Raw genomic sequence first — 24,478 nt, 5'->3', positions numbered from 1 at the left:
TGTATTACCTACCTGCAATGGCATGAAACGCCTCTTTTGTCTGCACATGCAGGTGTCCAGGAAACACAATGAAAACCCGAAGGAAATATTTCAGAACCAAACAGACTTTACGAATTGACTGGCAAACTGCACTTTTAGTTAGATTTTCTGCATCGCCTACAGTATATAAAAAAAGTGCCGCTTGCAAAAAACCTCAAAGCAATACATACTGTCTGTGTGGTTGTGAGAGCCCGACTTCGCTGAGTTTGACTTCGAATATAAGGTCCTAATAAATTTTTGAGGTACAATATTCCCCCTCGGCTAAAGCGGTATCTTTCGAAAAGAATTTCCTCCGGGAGCAATAAAGGATCTTGCCAATCGCGCAAACCCCTCTCTATATGAAGTTCTCTTCTTATAATTTGCATACCGATATCAATTGGTCGCTCATTCATGAACGGCGAAGTCATGACTAAATGAATTCCACGCATGGATACTGATTAAGTGTGTGAGCTAATCCTTGTTTACATCGAACAAACCTGCTCCGAGCAGGTTTGAGGATTAGGATGTGTTGCTATGACAACACTTCCAGCAAGAGTTTCGAAAAAACCGACAGATCCAGGATCAGGCCAAATCATCAACAATTACATCCGGCTAAATGAGTAATCCATGTACAAAAAATACCCCCCAGCTCCCCTGTGCCCATTACACAATATCTGAAATTAAAGAGAGGTGATGGTCTTGGTAAGGTTGATGTCTCAGTTCACCAAAACATTTTAACGGTGCTCTAAGAAAAAACAGAAAAACAACAGTTTTTGAAATGTGTGCTTGTGGCAGAATGAGAGCAGCAACAAGCCATGGAATTAAATAACGGGTTTAATTAACAGCAAGAATTGGCTGAATTGGAGTGAAATTAGTAGGAGTTTGAAGGCCCAGTTTAGCTGGTCATCTGTTAGCTCGTTTCATATCTTATTTCTGCTTGACTGTCATTTAATGAAGAAAGGAATCAATTCAGAGGGCTGAAATCTTCTAACAGGGTTATTAAAGCGATGGGGAAAAAGTTAATTAGCAGTGAAAAATGGTCACTGATTAGGAAAAGGGTTAGAATGAAAACCTGTAGCCACTCGCCACCCCTGCTCTAGACCCTCTGATCCAATGTCTATCCTGTATTTCTAAATGGATGAGTAGTAGTTTTCTCAAGCAGAATACAAGAAACAGAAATCTTTGTTGTTGGCAATAATGGAAATAATGAGGTACTTAGAAATAAACTTGAACCCTTGGCATTCAAAGTCAAAGTGGAAATAAGCAATTTATGTCTAGTCATGGCTTCTGACCTGAGCTTCAAATCGTACATCAATAATAGTATTAGAGCTGTGATTTTCACAAAGGGAATATTGCAAAAGTTTGACCTCTTAAAACATAGGAAATTGCTGAGAAATTAATTCACCCTTGAAAAATATCAGTCATTTGCAAATAGTTCAAAATGCAGCAGCAAGAATCCTATCCTGAAAAGAGAAAACTTGAGCACATCTGAGTAGCTTTAGCATTGTTACATTATGTCCTTTAAAACTGACTTAAAATACTATTAATAGTATATAAAGTTCTAAATAATCTTGCTCCTTCCTATATTTTGTCCCACTTCATTCCTAGACATAACCTTAAATATTCTAATAATAGTCTGCCTATTTTTCTAAGAGCTAAGTATGAAAGAAGTGGTGAGGCAGCCTTTTTCTGCTATGCACCACAAATCTGGAATACTTTACCAACAGAGAGGTGCCAGGTTAACACCATGGATCATTTTCAAAAACTTATAAAAACCCACTATTTAATTTCGCTTTTTCATAGTAGTATTTTTCATTCAACTTTTAATAGTTTATGTACAGTGGTGTGAAAAACTATTTGCCCCCTTCCTGATTTCTTATTCTTTTGCATGTTTGTCACACAAAATGTTTCTGATCATCAAACACATTTAACCATTAGTCAAATATAACACAAGTAAACACAAAATGCAGTTTGTAAATGGTGGTTTTTATTATTTAGGGAGAAAAAAAATCCAAACCTACATGGCCCTGTGTGAAAAAGTAATTGCCCCCTGAACCTAATAACTGGTTGGGCCACCCTTAGCAGCAATAACTGCAATCAAGCGTTTGCGATAACTTGCAATGAGTCTTTTACAGCACTCTAGAGGAATTTTGGCCCACTCATCTTTGCAAAATTGTTGTAATTCAGCTTTATTTGAGGGTTTTCTAGCATGAACCGCCTTTTTAAGGTCATGCCATAGCATCTCAATTGGATTCAGGTCAGGACTTTGACTAGGCCACTCCAAAGTCTTCATTTTGTTTTTCTTCAGCCATTCAGAGGTGGATTTGCTGGTGTGTTTTGGGTCATTGTCCTGTTGCAGCACCCAAGATCGCTTCAGCTTGAGTTGACTAACAGATGGCCGGACATTCTCCTTCAGGATTTTTTGGTAGACAGTAGAATTCATGGTTCCATCTATCACAGCAAGCCTTCCAGGTCCTGAAGCAGCAAAACAACCCCAGACCATCACACTACCACCACTATATTTTACTGTTGGTATGATGTTCTTTTTCTGAAATGCTGTGTTCCTTTTACGCCAGATGTAATGGGACATTTGCCTTCCAAAAAGTTCAACTTTTGTTTCATCAGTCCACAAGGTATTTTCCCAAAAGTCTTGGCAATCATTGAGATGTTTCTTAGCAAAATTGAGACGAGCCTTAATGTTCTTTTTGTTTAACTGTGGTTTGCGTCTTGGACATCTGCCATGCAGGCCGTTTTTGCCCAGTCTCTTTCTTATGGTGGAGTCGTGAACACTGACCTTAATTGAGGCAAGTGAGGCCTGCAGTTCTTTAGACGTTGTCCTGGGGTCTTTTGTGACCTCTCGGTTGAGTCGTCTCTGCGCTCTTGGGGTAATTTTGGTCGGCCGGCCACTCCTGGGAAGGTTCACTACTGTTCCATGTTTTTGCCATTTGTTTATAATGGCTCTCACTGTGGTTCGCTGGAGTCCCAAAGCTTTAGAAATGGCTTTATAGCCTTTACCAGACTGATAGATCTCAATTACTTCTGTTCTCATTTGTTCCTGAATTTCTTTGGATCTTGGCATGATGTCTAGCTTTTGAGGTGCTTTTGGTCTACTTCTCTGTGTCAGGCAGCTCCTATTTAAGTGATTTCTTGATTGAAACAGGTGTGGCAGTAATCAGGCCTGGGGGTGGCTCCGGAAATTGAACTCAGGTGTGATACACCACAGTTAGGTTATTTTTTTAACAAGGGGGCAATTACTTTTTCACACAGGGCCATGTAGGTTTGGATTTTTTTTCTCCCTAAATAATAAAAACCATCATTTAAAAACTGCATTTTGTGTTTACTTGTGTTATATTTGACTAATGGTTAAATGTGTTTGATGATCAGAAACATTTTGTGTGACAAACATGCAAAAGAATAAGAAATCAGGAAGGGGGCAAATAGTTTTTCACACCACTGTACGTATAGAAATCTCACATTCTTTATGAATTTGCAATCATTAATCTCTGCTTTTCTACGATTTCTTTCCTGTTTGAAATGTCACCATCACTTCATCAAAGTACTGTGCAGCCATCTGTGATGTTGGAACATAAGTTGAGATCTACTGACCTGAATCTTATAGAATGATGCATCAAAAACTATAAAGAGTTATTTAAGTACATTTATGTTTGGCAAAGTGCTTAGTGGAGGCTGTGTGCATTTTTGTCCTTTTAACCCCTGTAGTTTTTTGTTTCCTGCATCTTTCCTCTGTAGTTTTTTTTTCCTGTCCTCCATGGCCGTCTGGGCATCAAACTGATCATTAGAGACTTCAAATCAAATCTATAAATAAGAACTCTTCTTTATTTATTACTTGTAGATCTGTGTTATGTAATTGTGTATTGATTTATCCTTTTTAAATATTTTAGGTATGTTTAGTAATTCTTTGTATTTATTTTAAATTTTTTTTCCTTTCTTTGAAGTTTTTGCTTTTATTTCTTGTAAATCATTTTAAAGCTACCTTATTTTGTATGAAAACATACTATAGAAATAAAAATGTTCTTGTTTTTGTTGTTAAGAAGGGTTGGTCAATTTTCACTAGATACTTCAATAGATTATCATGCTAAATAAACTGTTGAACAGATTATTACAAATGGGACAATGTAATGAACAATGACATTTTCTTATTGAATGTACAGTTTATTTGTTGCAGTGCTCAACATTTCAACAATTAGCAATAAGCTGAGCGGTTTAGAAAACATAGTTGGCTGCTCATATTTATTTTTGCTCATATTTTATTTATTTAACTTATTGGTTGGTTACTTCACGATATGAGTTTATCTGTTTACAAGCCACTCTTTTTTAATCGTTGCTTTCCTTGGCATCTAAGTAGGCTGTACATGCGCACATTTTTAAATGAAAACTGCAGTCACATGCATGAGACAGTAATTATGCATAAGGCTTATGGATATCATGTTCCATGACTGAAAATCAGATGCACTGTGTGTATTCACTAAAATATGAGCTATTGATGGAGGCTCTGAGCAAATATTTGCAAAGAAAAACATAATTTAGAAGTTTCAATTCCCTAAAATTGTCGTTGTTTCATAGGTTTCAAGGTTATAGTATTAAAGTCGTATAAAAAATCTTTACATAGGTAGCACTGTCACGCCATTTGCAAAACTCTACAAAGTAAGCAATACCACCCCACACAAGGAGGGTGCACCATCATCAATATTTTTTGCCGCTTTCATCCACAGTTCGGAGGCTTTTAGACTGGAGGACCACTGAAGTCACAACCAGAAACCGTCATAAAAGGAGCCAAGCCATTGAAAGCATCTGTTCATTCTTCACATAACAGTCGTCCAGAGGACTAAGACTCTTCATTTTTGTTCTCTTCAGCTGTGGCTGTGGTTTTTCAATCCTCATGTGTGATTTATTTTGTCTATTTTTTTTCTTTAAATCTGCATTAAACAGGGTTTTCACCTGACTCCGGAGCTCTTTGTGATCTTGAACCTGTGTCTTTATCTTACAGCAAATAAACTCAATTAAAAAGATATAATAAGACATAATTATATGTGAACCAGTAACGGCGCACTGCACGTTATACACTTGACTTGATCATTCATAGTTTTCGTACTTTTTATCTGTATGTTTAGCGTTTGTTTGCTCAGAAGTTAATGCGCTTGCTGCTTCCTGAGCAGCTCTTCTTTTCTCCACCCTAGTGGCCTGTTTCTTCTCTTCTTTCACCGGCATCTTTTTTTAAAAACTGATTAAGTCAGTGTTTGTGTTGCAATTACTTAGTACGTTTTCTTTCATTTTTCACTTAAGTTAAGTCTTCAATCTGCCTCAAGAATGATTTAAGATATGAAGAGGTAAGGGAAGTGACAGCGAAGGTTGTAGGGAATGAGAATGGCGCCCGTATGCATGTACCGCACGGCTGCCCTGCTGGCTGCTGCCGAGAGTTGATTCTACAATAAAATAAAAATAAAAAGAGGAATAACCTTGGAGGTCAATCATCACCCCGAAAGCGGATATTAGACATGACGTAGTATATGTGTACCAAATTTCAGGTCAATGGGTCAAACGGTTTGCGAGCTACAGGTGATTTAAAATCCTGGACAGACAAACGGACAGCCATAGTAGCATATTATATATAAAGATATGAAACACCTTCAGAGTTTGTTGACATTTTTGCATCTTTAAAAAGGACTATAAGGGTTCCTGTGTAAACTTGTTTTGCTCAAAAACCTGAATATGCTCCACAATAAAAAGAGCAGAAGTATGGGCTCTGCAGCTCTATATATATTAAACTCTTAGAAAGTCAGATTGTTAAAAATGAATATTAACCTTAACTTTCTTCTCAATGAATGATTTTGGAAGATTATCAGGATGTAAATGTGTTCCCAGGATTCTTTGAGAAGGCATGCTGGAAAAAACCTGTAAGATAAAAACAAACAGTGATTAGATTAGACTGATGGAACATACAACATTCTTTGTCATCTTTTTTTGTAACAAAGTGTATTTTGTTAAAATCCAATTAAATAGTGCTGTTATTTAAATTGTAAAATGATATATTATGAGCAAAGTTTTGCTTAAAACCACCATTGAGCAAATATTGACGTATTTACATATACTAGAACCACCCTTTTGGACCACCTTACTGTCAGACTACTGTAGATCATTGTGGTGTCTCAGAGTATCCCTTTTCTGTGCTGGATGGATAAAATTATTCCTGTCTGCAATTAAGCATGTTGTTTGTCTCTTCTTCTATAATATCAATATAATTTTCCTTTATATTTCATTCCTCACATTTATTATTTAATAAACATCCATCCATCCATCCATTATCCAACCTGCTATATCCTATCCTAAGGTCACGGGAGTCTGTTGGAGCCAATCCCAGCCAACATAGGGCGCAAGGCAGGAAACAAACCCTGAGCAGGGTGCCAGCCCACCGCAGTTAATAAACATCAATTTTCAATTGTTGAGAAACAAAATTAAATTAAATAAAATTACCGGTATTTATCAGGGGAATACATTGGCTTTTAAGTACCAAGAGTAGTAATAATCATAGTCAAAATAATAATTAAAAAGGCAACAAATCCATCCCGACTTCCATCCATTCATCCTTTTCCCTAATTCATTTTTTTCCATTTCACTATCAAAGGAAATCACAATCTCTTCCAGCAGCACTAGGCACAATGCAGTAACCAGCTCTGCGTAGGATGCATTCTATCCCATACTACACTTGCATATACATCCAAAACAAACCAAACTGGAGTAATATAAGAGAAGCTACACTGGAGAAAATATGGCAACTGATTGTGACCAGGTAAAGAAACATACCTGATTTGAACAAATACATACAACCCTCCAGGTAACAAGGAACTGTGTCTGAGATCTAGGATATACGGTACATAATGCCTATTGTGCATGACTGCATAGTAATTTCAGAAAAATGTTCAAGTCCTTTATGCATTGTAAAGTTAGATGTTATCTATTAGTCTACGACATTAAGCATGAACAGATCTAAGGGTTTAAAAATCAAAGGTTAACTATACACCTAATCTTATTCTATGCCAAGCTTTATGATTTCCGAGTGAAAGACAAAGGTTGCTTCGATAAAGAGTTCATTTTTCAGTATATATTATGTTTGGAAATGCATTGGATATACAGTATGCTACAAGGACAAGTGGTATCACATTTCAACTGGTATTGCAAACCAAAGAGGGTTAATCTGTGCCCAAAATTATTATTATCTGAGGACAGAAAGTTTGTGTCCTTGGTATCTGGTTTGGAAAGAAAAGGGATGTACTAGGGAACTGGAGACATATGTTTTTGTTCAATAGAAATAAGTTTAACAAAAATTTCAAATTATTGACAAATGTGCCCTGTATTTAATACTAGATTTTGGTTTGAAGACACAAAATACTTATAGACAAAATCTGCAATTAAATTAATATCAAAGGGATAAAAAGTTTTTCATGGCATTGTACTGTATATACTAAAGTAAGCTATCTGCCTCCAGCTGATCATGATCCCATTGCATGTAGAGATGCTTGGGGTGTAAGTCATTTTAATTCTCTTTGTTTTTTTTTATTTTGCTATTATTTATGCCCTTTACAACTTTAGCATTTTATCACATATAGTTACAGAAATTAGGCATTTTTTTCCAACATGTTATCTGTGCAATAAGATGATTCTATGCCACATATCAGTTGCCAATACAAATTCTACCAATTTCATTACTAAGTGGTTTTAAGAAATTTGAAGGAGGTTACAAAGTATATTAAATTCTAAATAACAATGTCTGTTAGTAATATGTACAAAGTATTTCATGTAAGGTATATTGTTAGAGTAAGATTTTGCCATGTAAATGATTTTATATGGAAGTTGAATTTATTAAAAATATAAATGTTTGACCAACCTGAAGATTTTCGGGTTTTCTGAATTCCAGCAAAGGTGGCAGGATTTCATTTCCCTTTTCCGTTGTACCAGCAGCAATAGCAAGACTGTTTAAGATTTGAAACATCCAGTTAAATCCTAAATTAAAATATAAGGGGGCGGAAAAAAAGAGGGAATTAAAGGAAAGTTTCATTTTCCAACATGTTTACACACAAATCAAAAGTAAAAAAAAACAGTAGTCATGTATAGCATACAGTACATGTGAAATACTAGCTGTTTACTTTTTGTTTTTAATATTGATTCTCATTCTACATATATATCTGCTAGCACAGTAAGAAGCCCGTTTATTAAAACAGGCCTTAATGGTACAATGGTAAGTCCTTCTGTTTTGATCTCATCCTGCATTTATGATCATCTGTTCATCAGATAAGCCAACCTCTACATCCATCTTTCCTTGTGTTCTTTTTATTGCCTTTGTTCATCTGACATTTCACCCAGATTGTGGACGGCATGATGCCAGAACATATGAAGATATGCTGCATGATTTACTACCATCCACCTTGTGGATGAGGGACAACATCCTGCCTAGCAAGGGCATGTATGACAGACGGTTGGACATGTTATCACTTTATATAATTGAGAGATGGTGTTATGACTCTGTCTAATGTATATTATGTCCTTATACCAGAATAAGTTAATCAGTGCTTCATTTGACTAATAGTAAGCTGGCACTCTCGTACCTCCCATCAGGCCTTGTCATGTAAACTCTAAAATAGCTCTGTGATGTCCCATGTACTGGCACACCATACACTCCTTTAAATACTGGGTATCTGTATGTATGTGAATGAATCAATCTATTGGAAGTGTATCCTCTGCTGAGCTTTTTCAACCTGGAGTGCGGTATTGAGAGTCAAGGAGCTGTGATGTAGATACCCAATAATTTTGTGCTGTTGACCAACTCCACAGGAAAGCTACTAATATGCAGTGGGGGTGTTCAGCCTTTGGTTCTGAAGTCCACAATCAACTTTTTTGTCTTGTTTACATTAAAGAAAAGATTGTTGTCCCCATACTATCTCACTAACTTTTCCACCAAATGCTGATGAGTCCCACAGCTGTTGTATCACCAGCAAATTTAATGAGTTGATTTGTGCTGGTTTTGGAAGTACAGTCATGTGTTAGCAAAGTAAAAGAGCAATGGACTAAGTACGCAGCCCTGAGAGTCCCATGTGGTCAGTTTGATGGTGCACAATATCTTAATGTCAACACGTACTGCCTGTTGTCATTTTAACAAGAAGTCCAAGATCCAGTTTCAAAATTAGATGTTCAATCCGAGCATAGAAAGTTTCACTATTAACAGCTGTGGGATAATGGTATTAAAGGCTGAACTGAAGTCAAATAAACAACATCCTGGCATAGCTGTTCTTTTTATCCAGGTGAGATAGAATAGTGTGTAGTGCAAGTGTGATTGTGTCATTTCTGGACTGATTAGCACCATACACAAACTGTAAGGGCTCCAGTGAAGGTGGGAGGCTAGCTTTAATGTCACCCATGACTAGTCATTTGAAGCCCTTCATTATGACAGAGGTCACTGCCACAGGCCGGTAGTCATTGAGGCAGTTTACAGTTGTTTTCTTGAACACAGGAACGATGGTGGCAGTTTTAAATTGTTTAGATACAACAGACTGCTGGGGAGTGATGTTAAGGATGTCTGTAAAAACATTTGCTAACTCAGCAGCACAGTCTTTTAACACCCGACCATGTATTTTATCAAGACCCGCAGCTTTATATGGATTAATGCTGCTCAGTGTCCTCCTCAGTGTCAGCTGTCTGTCTATCAGGGAGGGAGGCATTGATGACCTCAACCTGTGGTATTATTTGTCCCTTGCCACATGTGTCTTGTGTCTCTAGAGTCACAAAATTTACCATCAATTTTTCCTGTGTATTCCAGCATAGTCTTCTTGATGGTTCAGGAGAGGTCAGTTCTTACCAGCCTGAGGGTTACTTGTTCCCCAGTCTAAAGGCAGCATCCCTGATTCTCAACCTTCTTTGGACCTCTGATGCCATTCACGGCTTGTGATTTGCACAAGTTGTAAAGGTTTTGATAATGTGACATCACCCATGCATTTCTCTATATAGCCAATGACAGAGTTAGTGAACTCATCGATATCAATGTGGAAATCGTTGTATGTGGCATCTCCTCTGAACTTGCTCCTATCAGTGCTTGCAAAACAGCCCTGAAGTACTGAGGTAGCACCCTCCGGATAAACTCTGATCTGCTTTTGTACAGTCTTACTGCGTTTCAGTACTATTTTCTATGCTGGAAAAAGCATAACAGAAATGTGATCTGAGTCTCCAACGTGGGGACAAAGGGCTGCTTTGTGAACCTCTTTGACATTTGTGTACACCAAGTCCAGCATGTTAGCTCCTCTAGCTGGAAAGTGGACATGCTGGTGGAATTTAGGAAGAATAGTTATTAAATTTGCATGATTGAAATCTCCAGCCACCACAATAAAACTGCATGGATGGGCAGTCTCTAGCTCGTTGATAGTACTGTGGAGTTGCCACAGGGCCTCCTGGGTGTTAATACTGGGAGGAATGTACATAGTCACCATCAGATTGGCTGGTAAAAGGGCCAGCATTTCACAATCAAATATTCCACCAGTTGTGAACAGTCAGTTGTTACAATTTCACCACACATTGTTGACATGCACACATAGTCCTCCACTTTGGGTTTTACCAGAACATTCTGCATTCCTGTCCACATGGAAGATTGTTAGCCCATCCAGCTAGATGCTGCGTCAGAGATACTGTTGTGGAGCCAGGTTTCACTCCAAACAACAACACAGCAATCTCTCACTTTGTGCTTCGTACGAAGTTGTACGTAGTTGTAGCCATAGATAATCCAGTTGATTTTCCAAGGAGCAAATGTTAGTCAGTAAAAGCGATGGAGTGGTCAGTTTCTTCAGGTTAGCTTTAAGCCTTGCACAGATGCCAACCCTCTTTCCCCACATTTGTCTCCATGCACATCAATTCCTACATGTCCTACCCATGTTAGCTCTATCAGACAACTCCAGAGATCTCCACAGCAGTCTGGGGCTGTGTAGCTCCTCTAACAATATGGAAAGTCTGTAATCTTTCACAAACTTTTCAAGATTGCACTTTATAGTCAGTCGAGTCTCAGGATCGTGTCTAAACATGAGACGCTCAGGAAACTCAGAACACAACAATAATGACAACATTAACGTTTCTCTGATTTTCTTTGAAAAGAGTCTTTAAAGATCTGTGAAAGAATACAAACAGTGAGATCAGTGTGGTTATGATCAAGGGATGTGAAATGTTCTACAATTGGCTTTATATAGTCTTTTGTTTTAATGGCTCAAAGGTGCTCCCTGAAATGGTCTGCTAGTCATCTCCCTGTTTCACCTAGAGTATGTAGATGGCTTCTCACTTTCCTCAAGGAATACAGTAAAAAAGATTTTTTAATTTAACAGGGGAACCAGATACATTGGTATTGTTGGTGACATATTTGCAAGTGAAACAAAGGCTCCTTTTATAGCTTGAAGTGAATGGTGGAGTTATGTGGCTTGCTTCTGTGAAATAAGCTAAGGAAGAGAAGTTTGCATAGGTTAGGTGGTCAACAAAAGGAGATCAAAGGAGCAAAATGCTCCCATGGAAGGATCAGTCTGCAAAATTCTCAAGTTTTGTTTCTTTTAATGATCTGTGGGTGAAAGAGAGTGTTAGGGTGAAATGGGAGTGGCAGTTGAAAAGAGGTTTCATTATTGGAGTTCCTTTTAGAATTGATGTTACAAGGTCTACTTGATTGAGGACTCTTTCCACAGTATGAGAAGGGTATACCCTTCAAATATGTACACTGATTTCTTTTTTTGAAAGTGTTACTCTGTTTTTGGTCCTTCTACTTTAGGTCAGTTTTCTAAAAGCTTCATAAGAAGATACCAGAGAGACTCATATTAAATGTTAATTAGCATCTGCCACTCACAGTGATGACCACTCATTACAAGTGAAGTGCCTTTCAATTAATACATGATCTGCTAAAATACAGTAGACGTATAAAGCAAGATAAACCTGTTGTGGTATTTCAGTAAAATTCTAAAGTTAATTCTGAAACGTCCATGTAATTGCAGTAAAAAGTAAACAAGAAGTAAAAGGGTTCGACCCTAGGCTCGTTATACTGGAACTGTTGGGCTCTAACACGTGTCTTTCAAGTGCTGTATTCACTCCTAGGCGTTGCAGAGCACATAAGTTCAAGTTTGCTTTTTATTTGATACAATGTTTTTATACAATGTGTTTATCTATCACATATTCTTTGTGAAAGAAAAATATATATATTTGAACTCTGGCACTTTATTTTCCATTATACAGTGATCCCTCGCTATATCGCGCTTCGCCTTTCGCGGCTTCACTCCATCGCGGATTTTATATGTAAGCATATTTAAATATATATCGCGGATTTTTCGCTGCTTCGCGGGTTTCTGCGGACAATGGGTCTTTTAATTTCTGGTACATGCTTCCTCAGTTAGTTTGCCCAGATGATTTCATACAAGGGACGCTATTGGCAGATGGCTGAGAAGCTACCCAAATTACTTTCTCTCTCTTTCTCTCTCTCTCTTGCGCTGACGTAGGGGTGTGTGAGCAGGGGGGCTGTTTGCACACCTAGACGATAGGGACGTTTCTACCTTCTGTGTGCAGCTGCTTCCTGAAGGACATGCTGCACGGTGCTTCGCATACTTAAAAGCTCAAAGGGCACGTATTGATTTTTGACTTTGTTTTTCTCTTTCTCTCTCTCTCTCTCTCTCGCTCTCTCTCTCTCTCGCTCTCTCTCTCTCTCCCTGCTCCTGACGGAGGGGGTGTGAGCTGCCGCCTTCAACAGCTTTGTACCGGTGGTGCTTCGCATACTTAAAAGCAAAACAGCCCTATTGATTTGTTTGGTTTTCTCTCACTTTCTGACATTCAGTGCTCCTGACGCGCACTCCTTTGAAAAGGAAGGTATGTTTGCATTCTTTTAATTGTGAGACAGAACTGTCATCTCTGTCTTGTCATGGAGCACAGTTTAAACTTTTGAAAAAGAGACAAATGTTTGTTTGCAGTGTTTGAATAACGTTCCTGTCTCTCTACAATCTCCTGTGTTTCTGCGCAAATCTGTGACCCAAGCATGACAATATAAAAATAACCATATAAACATATGGTTTCTACTTCGCGGATTTTCTTATTTCGCGGGTGGCTCTGGAACGCAACCCCCGCGATGGAGGAGGGATTACTGTACATTGATCAGCCACAACATTAAAACCACTGACAGGTGAAGTGAATAACCTTGATTATCTTGTTACAATGGCACCTGTCAAGGGGTTCAATATTTTAGACAGCAAGTGAACAGTCAGTTCTTGAATGTGATATTTTGGAAGCAGAAACAGTGAGCAAGCACAAGTATCCGAGTGACATCTACATAGTGGTAGTTCTTGTGGGGTGTTTCCATAATGCATTGGCTTCCGAATTCTCCAGATCTTGATCCAATCGAGCATCTGTGACATGTGCTGGAAAAGCAAAACAGATTAATGAAGGGTCCATTATGCAACATACAGAAGTTAAAGGATTTGCTGCTAACTCCTTGGTGCCAGATACCACAGGACACCTTCAGAGGTAATGTGGAGTCCATGCCTTAAAATGTCAGAGCTGTTTAGGTGACATGAGGGGGACCTACACAATACCAGGCCAGTGGTTTTAATGTTGTAGCTGATCGGTTGAATATATACGCCTTTTTAATAGAAATCCTAAAGTAGTTAACACTAGAATTACCAGAGCCTACGAAAAAACTCGTAGATCCGGCCCACCTTAAATCCATTCCTACCTCTCCGCCAGTGTCTTTTGTCCTGTAAATGTGCCGATAAAGACAAGCAGCAAGCAGCCTGCTATTCCATCCCCCCACTGCCGCAGAACGTGCACAAAGTTCTCCCAGCTCAGGTACACATGTCGTAAATGTAGGAAGGATGGTCCTTGCGTGTGTGTGAACTGTTAGCATTTGAATTTGATGATTGTATATAGCACTGAACTGACCTCTCTGTACTATTCTTTCCTCTGCATGTCCTGGAGTACAAAAGAAACAGCACCATACAGCAACATGTGGGGACTGGCAAGATTGGGAAAAAAAAACCACGCAATCACTGATTACAACTGCAAGATGTTATGCGAATGAATATGAATAATATGAATAATGTTGCATCCGTGCCACAATGTTTTCCGAAATGTACTATACAGGTCATAAAATTAACAATTCTAAATCTATACTAATAAAAGGCAAAACCCTCACTGACTGACTGACTGACTGACTGACTGACTGACTCACTCACTCACTCACTCACTCACTCACTCACTCACTCACTCACTCACTCACTCACTCACTTACTCACTCATCACTACTCCAACTTCCCGTCTAGGTAGAAGGCTGAAATTTGGCAGGCTCATTCCTTACAGCTTACTTACAAAAGTTAGGCAGGTTTCATTTCGAAATTCTACACGTAATGGTCATAACTGGAACCTCTTTTTTGTCCATATACTGTAATGGAAGGCAGCAAGATGGCCGCAGGAGACAGAGTTGCATGTCGCGTCATCACGCCTCCCACGTAATCACGTGAACTGACTGTGAACTCAGTACGTAGAAAAGAAGGAGGAGCCCCAAAGAGTGCTGAAGAAAACATTCATTACACAATTGACAAGGCAGTGAAACAATAAGAAGCGAGTGAGTGACGCATACAAGCATCTTCATAAGACACGAGGTATAAAAAAGCACGGTAGGTTTCATTTCGAAATTCTACGCGTAATGGTCATAACTGGAACCTGTTTTTTGTCCATATACTGTAATGGAAGGCAGCAAGATGGCCGTAGGAGACAGAGTTGCGTGTCGTGCCATCACGCCTCCCACGTAATCACGTGAACTGACTGTGAACTCAGTACGTAGAAAAGAAGGAGGAGCCCCAAAGAGCGCTGAAGAAAACATTCATTACACAATTGACAAGGCAGCGAAACAATAAGTAGTGAGTGAGTGACGCATACAAGCATGTTCATAAGACACGAGGTATAAAAAAGCACGGTGTAAACCGTAAGTTTAAATTAAGTTTATAGAAACGCTCCCGCTGCCATTTGCAATACCATATTCACGAGATACAAGTTTAATGAGAAGACACGAGGTATAAAAAAGCACGGTGTAAACCGTAACCTTAAATTAACTTTATAGAAACGCTCCCGCTGCCGTTTGCAATGCCATATTCGCGAGATACAAGTTTAATGAGAAGACACGAGGTATACCCGAGAGTTTGGATCACTTTGTAACAGAGTTAAAATTGCTGTAGCGAGAAACTTTTAACTGCCGGGCACGGTGTAAACCGTAAGTTTAAATTACCTTTATACAAACGCTCCTGCTGCCGTTTGCAATGCCATATTCGCGAGATACAAGTTTAATGAGAAGACACGAGGTATAAACGAGAGTTTGGATCACTTTGTAACAGAGTTAAAATTGCTGTAGCGAGAAACTTTTAACTGCCGGGTCTTAGCTAACATTAAATAAACCCGTGGACATCGCAACATCACACAAGAGAGCGGCTCACGTGAAGTGACTGAACGCAGCAGGAGTGATCACTTCGATGAATCAAACCTGTTCAAAAAACACATTACACAATTGATAAGGTAGGAAAAGAATATGAAACAAAGCACAGTATAAACCGTAACTTTAAATTAAGTTTATAGAAACGCTCCCGCTGCCGTTTGCAATACCATATTCGCCCCTGCAAAGCGCGGGGATTTTGCTATATATATTAAACTATTTCAACCATTCTATGATCTGCTTCTCGCAACTGAAAGAGGGTACCGTGGCAGAAGTTAGCCGACTTGCTGACCAACCACAAGCGTTACCTGGTAGGTAACCACCCATACAATCAGATTGTGAATCAGACTACGAATGCCTGCAATGTAATTACCCCGATCTACATGCTGTCAAATGAACGATCCACACGCCGTGTGACAACGTTAGGGGCTTCGCCTCTAGCGCTGACATCCGAGGTTCGATTCCCGTAAGGGAGTGCAGTGAGTGTGTACGCCTGATGAGCCCACAATTACGGCGAAACACGTGTCGCATACTATGCATCTTCAAAGCACGGTGTAAACCGTAAGTTTAAATTGAGTTTATAGAAACGCTCCCGCTGCCGTTTGCAATACCATAATCGCGAGATACAAGTTTAATGAGAAGACACGAGGTATAAACGAGACTTTGGATGACTTTGTAACAGAGTTAAAATTGTTGGAGCGAGAAACTTTTAACTGCCGGGTCATGTCGCGTGTTCACGGGTAGGTACACCAAAAAATTTATACATTTATGCATGTAATGGGCAAACAAAAAATGTACTATACCCGAAAGCACTGCAGTAGTACTCAATGTATCTTTACTTCTTAAATGTTAATGTTTTACTGTTTAATAATTTATACGCTTCTTATATGTTGTTCAAATTCTTTTATCAAAATAGCAGTAACAGCGCACTGCACGATAACGTGGAGTGAATACACTTGACATGAGCAGTCATAGTATTTATCCTCTTTCTCTGTACGTTTACCATTCGTTTGCTCAGAGGTTGATGCGCTTGCTGCTTAATGAGCAGCTCTTCACCCTAGCGTCCCGCTGCTTCTCTTCTTTCATCAGCATCATTTCCAGTTAAAACTGATTAAGTTAGTTTTTGTGTTGCGATAACTTAGTATGTTTTCTTTAATTTTTCAGTTAAGCTGGCACTTAAGTCTTCAATCTGCCTCAAGAATGATTAGCGAAGGTGGTAGGAAATGAAAACGGCACCCGTACGCATCCGCCACGGCTGCACTGGTGCGCGCAGCTGTGAGTTGATTCTACAATAAAATAAAATAAAGATAAAAAGAGTAATAAAATCATCACCCTGAAAGCGAATAGTAGACGTGACGTAGTATATGTGTACCAAATTTCAAGTCAATAGGTGAAACGGTTTGCGAGCTACAGGTGATCTAAAATCCTGGACAGACAAACGAATAGCCACGGTAGTGTATTATAGAAGAAGATTTTACTGTTTAATAATTTATATTTATATGCAATGTGCTTCTTATATATTTTTTCATATTCTCATATGATAATGATGTTAATGTTGTTTATATTGATTTCTATGTTATTGTAAGTGCTCTTTATTTGTGGAAAAATAAATTTGGCAATTAACAAAGTTATTTTATACATGCTACATTTTATTTTTTTCTCTTGCACTTAGTGAGCGAATCCACTGGGTAATCAGCTATATATATATATATATATATGTAGATATGTATATATATGTGTATATATATGTAGATATGTATATATATATGTGTATATATATGTAGATATGTGTATATATATGTAGATATGTAAATATATATGTATATATATGTGTCTGTGTATATATATGTGTCTGTGTATATATATATGTGTGTATGTATGTATGTGTGTGTATGTATGTATGTGTATATGTATATATGTATGTATGTATGTGTATATGTATATATGTATATGTGTGTGTGTATGTATGTGTGTATATATATGTGTATATATATGTTGATATGTGTATATATATATATGCATATATATGTGGATGTGTATATGTATATATATATATATATATATATATATATATATATATATATATATGTATATATGTAGATATGTGTATATGAAGATATGTATATATATGTATATATGTACATGTATATATATGTTTATATGTGTGTATATATATATATATATATATATATATATATATATATATATATATATATATATATATATGACAGCAACACTCATAACAATGACAACACAATTACATTGACAATCATGTTACGTTATTTTTAAAGTGTTTCCTTTTCTTTTTCATAACCTCTTTAACACACTACTTCTCCGCTGCGAAGCGCGGGTATTTTGCTATATATATATATATATATATATATATATATATAGATAGATAGATAGATAGATAGATAGATAGATAGATAGATAGATAGATAGATAGATATATGTGTATGTATGTAGATATGTATATACAGTATATGTGTACATATATATGTAAATATGTATATGTATATATATGTGTCTGAATGTGTATATATATATATATATATATATATATATATATATGTATGTGTATATATATATATATATATATATATATATATATATATATATATATATATATATATATATGAATGTGTGTGTCTATGTATGTGTGTATATATATATATATATGTTGATATGTGTATATATATATGTATATATATATATATATATGTATATATGTATATATATATATGTATATGTAGATATGTGTATATGTAGATATGTATATATATGTATATATGTTTATGTATATATATGTTTATATAACCTCTTTAACACACTATTTCTCCGCTGCGAAGCGCGGGTATTTTGCTATATATATATATATATATATATATATATATATATATATATATATATATATATAGATAGATAGATAGATAGATGTATAGATAGATATATGTGTATGTATGTAGATATGTATATACAGTATATGTGTATATATATGTAAATATGTATATGTATATATATGTGTCTGTATGTGTATATATATATATATATATATATATATATATATATATGTATGTGTATATATATATATATATATATATATATATATATATATATATATATATATATATGTATGTATGTATGTATGTATGTGTATATATATATATATATATATATATATATATATATATATATATATATATATATATATGTATGTATGTATGTATGTGTGTATATATATATATGTATGTATGTATGTATGTGTGTATATATATATATATATATATATAAATGTGTATGTATGTATGTATGTGTATATATATATATATATATATATGTATGTGTGTGTCTATGTATGTGTGTATATATATATGTATATATATATATGTATATATGTATATATATATATATGTATATGTAGATATGTGTATATGTAGATATGTATATATATGTATATATGTTTATGTATATATATGTTTACATAACCTCTTTAACACATTACTTCTCTGCTGCGAAGCGCGGGTATTTTGCTAGTATTATATATACCTATGTCTCTGGTTTTTTTTTTTTTTGACATCATAGACCATAAGGCACATACTAATTCAGTGTGAGCAGGAACACTCAATAAAACTGAATAAAAAAGAATCAAGTGACGGTGAGATACAAAGCACGCAGTTTCGCCAGCGTTTGTGTGTCAGCTTTTATCCCTCCAGATCAGAGAATGTCCAGTTCCATTGTCTCAAAACACCACTCACATCTACAGTTATTCCCAGTTATTCCCAGTTTCAAATAAAAACTAACAGCATCAGATCCCTAGGGTTGGTAATATGTATCGTGATCATGACTGAGAGAATAAAAGTGTAAAACAAACGGTAAATTTTACAAGTCCTATAAATGTGCACTGTCTGTTACAGTCGCAAACCAAATGTATGTATAATATTAACAATAAGAGCAGCTCACTACTGAAAAAGGGAAATATAGGAGGCAGTCAGGATTGAACCAGGGACTTAATTTCAAGTCAGCAAATCTTACCGCTACTCCACAGAAGTTGTTGTCTTGTCCTTGAACCTTTTGTAAAAGTGTTTATTTGATCTTTGGACTTCAGGCTTTATACATTACATAGTTTATGCCTACATTTTGTCATTTACTATTAAAATATGAAAAACGTTTCTGTTTTAAAAATGTGTTTACACAGTTTATTGTAGAAACGGAACACACATGAAATGCATGTGTTCCAAATAATGATCTATTATTTCCACTCTAAAACTCCAGCACTTCACTCCTAGATAATCAAGGCATGAGCTGGGAGAACTTTGTGCACGTTCTGCGGCAGTTGGGGGATGGAATAGCAGGCTGCTTGCTGCTTGTCTTTATCGGCACATTTACAGCACAAAAAACGCTGGCGGAGAGGTTTTAAGGTGGGCTGGATCTATGAGTTTTTTCGTAGGCTCTGGTAATTCTAGTGTTAAGCTATAAATAATCACCTTTAAAATTAACAGTGTTAATTGCCTACATGAGTTAAGTTGTAATTATTTACTCATTGGATTGATAAGATACACTAATTGTGCTGCCCTTGCACTTCGATTGTGGTACCACTGCAGAAGTCCTGGAAATGCACTTTAGACAAAGAAAATCAAAAATAAATAAATGGGAAATGTTCTCCACATTTCAGAATTCAGCTAAATCAAAGTGCACATTATCCTTCTGGCTTTCAACAAGCCTCACAGATCACAAACTGTTCTGATATAAGTTTAGGTAAATATGGAAGCTCAAGGGGGCACTGCTCACAGATAGCTGAGGTTTTGCATGAATTTTTCAGATGCTAATTAAGCAAATAAATATAGTATATTACATACTTAAATGAAATAATGCATTACTACCTTAAATATGTTGTTTCTTTTAAATATGAGGGAGACCTTGCTTTCCTTGCATTCATAAGGAACCACACACAGAAAGGCATGAAGTATGTTTGTGTGTGGATTTTTGTGTCTCTGTATTCTGCACTGTGTATCCACTTTAATAAAAGGATAAGTGTGTGACTGTATATGTGTTCATCCAGTTGCTATGTCTCTGTCATTCCAAAATATGGCACATTATAAACATATATTTGTAATAAAATGCATTATATTTGTCATTCCACTTGATGGCGCATCATAAACATGAACACTGCTTATACAAATCCCATACCAAATGACACATAATACAGAGACATATGCATTGCATGGTGGACTGCAAACTTACCGCTGAGGTCTACATTAATTACATAGATTTCAATCTGTCTTAGACGGGTAGCACAACTAATGTATATATAAAAGGACAATATACACTGTGGACCACCAGGGGGTGTACAGCTCCACAATCCCCATACCCACCAGACACAGAAGCCAAGTTCAGCACACAAGGCATGTTTATTCCTGTGGGGGACACTTTTGTCTCGTTCCCCACAGTCTCACAGTTCCCAAGCACAATACAAGAAATCACCCTTTCTTTCCTATCTTCTTCCTCTCTTCCTTGTTCCACCTCCACTCCTCTCCTGGCAAGTTTCGTCCACTTACTCCCGACTCTGGCTCTTCTTTGTCCCATTACGAACAAGCCATATCAGGTTGCTTCTTCGTGCTTCTGTGTGCTTTAGTGCCACAAGAAATTTTTACAACAGGTCACCTGCCAACAGATGGCCAGGAAATCCTATCTGGGGTGCCAATTGTGGAGCACCAGGGGGCGTACAGCTCCTCAAACCCCAGACACACCACACACTCCTATCTTCCTTCTCTCTTCCTTGTTCCACCTCCACTCCTCTCCCGGCAAGCTTTGTCCACTTTCTCCTGACTCTGGCTCCTCAAATGGAGTAAGGTGTCTCCTTTTCGTCTACTCCTGGGAGTTTTCCAGGTGGCTCATCAGTGTTACCTGGAATCACTCCCAGGTGTGGTGGAAGTCCAGTATGGGTTTCTGCAGCACCTCCTGGCAACCTCCACAGAACCCAACAGAACTGTACCAAATTCCAAGTCCCAGCATGCCCTGCAGGAATCTGTGATGCCACAGCCGCCCAGGAGGGCTGCCCTCTAGCATCCCAGGGGAGGTACTGCCTCCTGACCAGGTAATGGCCGTGGCCACCCATCACAACACCAAGTATTTAAACTAGCAGTGATGTACTCATGTTTCACATATTAAACTCTGTAATTGTAGTGATGAGTGAAAATTTATGTAAATGATAATGAATGTGGTCATCTTGCAGAATTCAATTTAACGGTGAACCAGGATGATTTAGCTGGTGGGTTACATTTTGGGTAATAAGTTCTGCTCACATCCTTAGAACAGGGGAAGTCAACTGACTCTAGGTATGGTTCTTCCAAATTCTTTCAGTCCAGGCACATTAAAAGGAAACGACGACATGAAGTTTTTCTCATTTCACCAGCAGCATCATTAAGGAATACAGCTCTGTGACTCATGTCTTGTAAATCTTGAGTCATTGTGTCTCTGCTGTCTTTTAAAAAAAATCTGTCATCTTTACAATTAAATGGGGAATCCAAGGCTGGGACCCCAGCACTTTTAATATTTTTATACAATTTTTGAAGTTCGAAAAACATTTGTTCTGATGTACAGTATGTGTGATACACATTATTAACTTGTTAACTCCTGTCACACACGTGCGCTTGGGAGTCAACCAAAGGGACCAGAAAATGCCAATTCTACACCAGGCTGGGGGGAGGCGGGTTGCATTAAACCTCTCTCTTTTCTCTCCACAGACCACATACAAGAAATCCTGCCTCCGAGGACGTCACTTCCTGTCCCAGCCCCGAGGACGTCACTTCCTGGAAACCCACTATAAAAACCCTTTATCCTTCATACTTAATCAGTTCTACTTTGGACTCGAATCTGTACACATTGTACTCAACTGAAAGCTTTCTGCAGCCAGGGAAACTATATGGGTGGCTGCCCCAAACCTTCGTTGTGTGTCCAGTCCTTTATTTCACACTCCTATTTAAAGTCTCAGAAAAATTAGTTTTAATTACATTCCTTACTGCTTTAATATACAGTATTTGCATTTATTGTGCACCATTTTTTCAAGATCATGTTTCTTTTAGCTGTGCCTACAGTGGTTAATGTAAAATTTCATAGGAAGGAAAACCAGAGGAGTGACATGTTTGTCTACGTAATCCACAACAATAAAGGAAACGACCTGGATAAAGATCAGTAACTCCATCTGAGCCCACCTGTCTCTTCTCCTTCATCCACATATACAGGACCACCAGTTTAAAAGGACTGCTAACACAGCCCACCTTTTCTCTGAAGAGTGCTAAAAATCACTACAATCAAACTACTTCAAGTTAGAACTTGGTACTGAAAAAGGATGTCCCCTATCACCATTGCTCTTTGCAATCACCATCGAGCCGTTGGCTATTTACTTTCAAAATGCATCAGAGATAAAAGGGATAACCAGAGAAGAATTTGAACAGAAAATATCACTGTATGCAGATGGTGTGGTACTGCATATATCAGACCCTCAAACCTCTGTACCAGTATTCCTTAACGCACTAGCAGAATTTCAGAAGATATCTGGATAAACATCACAAGTAAATGTGAAGGTCCTTTTCAACAAATTTTTGCTTTCTGCATGGAAAAAATTGGAGAAGATGTGAACAGATGGTCTATCCTCCATCTTACACTAGCAGGTAGAATCAACACTGTCAAGATGAAAATCCTTCCTAAGCATGTTTTTCTATTTCAGAGCATCCCCATATACGTACATTAACAATTCATTATTTAGGAAATTAGTTAGTTATAACCTAATTTATTTGGAATTTGAAACATCCACACTTCTACAGGGTGACTCTACAATGTCCTAACGTAGAAGAGGGCATGGAACTACCTAACTTTCAATATTATTACTGGACAGTTAATTTGCAAGCTATAAGGACCTGGAAATCGACACCAATTGATGAACATACACAAGCCTTGTCCATACAAGAAATAAAATTTTGCTGTTCTTCTTTAAATCCCTGCTCTCTGTCCCAGTAAAAACAAATTATCATCAATTTATTAATAATCCAAGTTTCCATCAATCACTCAGAATATGGAACCAATGCAGAAAGCACTTTAAGACAGATGAGCTTTTATCTGTTGCGCTCTACATGATAATCACCTTTTTCTGCCCTCTCAAACGTAAACAGTATTTAACCTTTGGAAATCGTTCGGGATTAAAAAACTAAATCTTATGAACATTTACGCTTCAAATTTAATCTCCCATCAACACAATTTTTCCACTACTTTCAAATCAGAAACTTTGCCAAAAGGAACCTGCCTAATTTTCATTACCTACCACCCAATTCTATTCCAGAAGAAATATTGATCAATCTTGAAGAATTAGACAGCATCTCAATAATATATAAAAATACAGGGTGAGTCAAAATTATATTAAAACTAATTAATTATTTTTATCTTGACCACACCTTTCCAGTTCGATGGATAGGTTGTGGTGGACCATTGCCATGACCTGCACACTCCTCTGATTTGACACCCTGTGATTTCTTGTTAATGGGTATGGTGAAGGAGCATGTGTATAGCAGGAACATTCGTGATATCAATGACCTGAAGGACAGAATGCAGACTGTGGTATCATCTCTTCCCCGCAAAATGTGTGTCCGGGCTTTAAATGGTACTGTTACTGTTGAACAGGTTGAGACATTCCTGTAAATCATTTTGCACATATGAATTAGCTTTAAGAATAAATTGTTTCCGCCATTTAAATGTTAACATAATTTTGACTCACCCTGTATTTTAAACTGCGGTAGGCTGGCGCCCTGCCCGGGGATTTGTTCTTGCCTTGCGCTCTGTGTTGGCTGGGATTGGCTCCAGCAGACCCCTGTGACCCTGTGTTAGGATAGGACACCCACACACACTCTAGGGACAATTTAGATTCATCAATGCACCTAACCTGCATGTCTTTGGACTGTGGGAGGAAACCCACGC

General features: G+C 37.4%; 1 protein-coding gene across 6 annotated transcripts in view; it reads right to left on the bottom strand.

Moving 5' to 3' along the window:
- Positions 1-24,478, bottom strand: part of LOC114649318 (sulfotransferase 6B1-like) — a 296,944-nt gene that overhangs the window by 146,986 nt on the left and 125,480 nt on the right. For 2 of the 6 annotated variants that reach the window (XM_051925621.1, XM_051925620.1), the window contains exons 2-3: positions 7,922-8,037; positions 5,842-5,931 (exon numbers count right to left, since the gene is read on the bottom strand). The exons of the other annotated variants lie outside the window; for them this stretch is intronic. In XM_051925621.1, coding sequence (XP_051781581.1) covers positions 5,842-5,931; positions 7,922-8,037 — 206 coding nt within the window. The remainder of the gene's footprint in view (positions 1-5,841; positions 5,932-7,921; positions 8,038-24,478) is intronic. 6 annotated transcript variants of the gene reach the window in all.

This window comes from Erpetoichthys calabaricus, chromosome 3 (genome assembly GCF_900747795.2).
Source record: "Erpetoichthys calabaricus chromosome 3, fErpCal1.3, whole genome shotgun sequence".
In the NCBI taxonomy this organism is placed as follows: Eukaryota; Metazoa; Chordata; class Cladistia; order Polypteriformes; family Polypteridae; genus Erpetoichthys; species Erpetoichthys calabaricus.
Note: the sequence above shows the minus strand (reverse complement) of the source record. Positions and strands in the feature narration are given on the sequence as shown.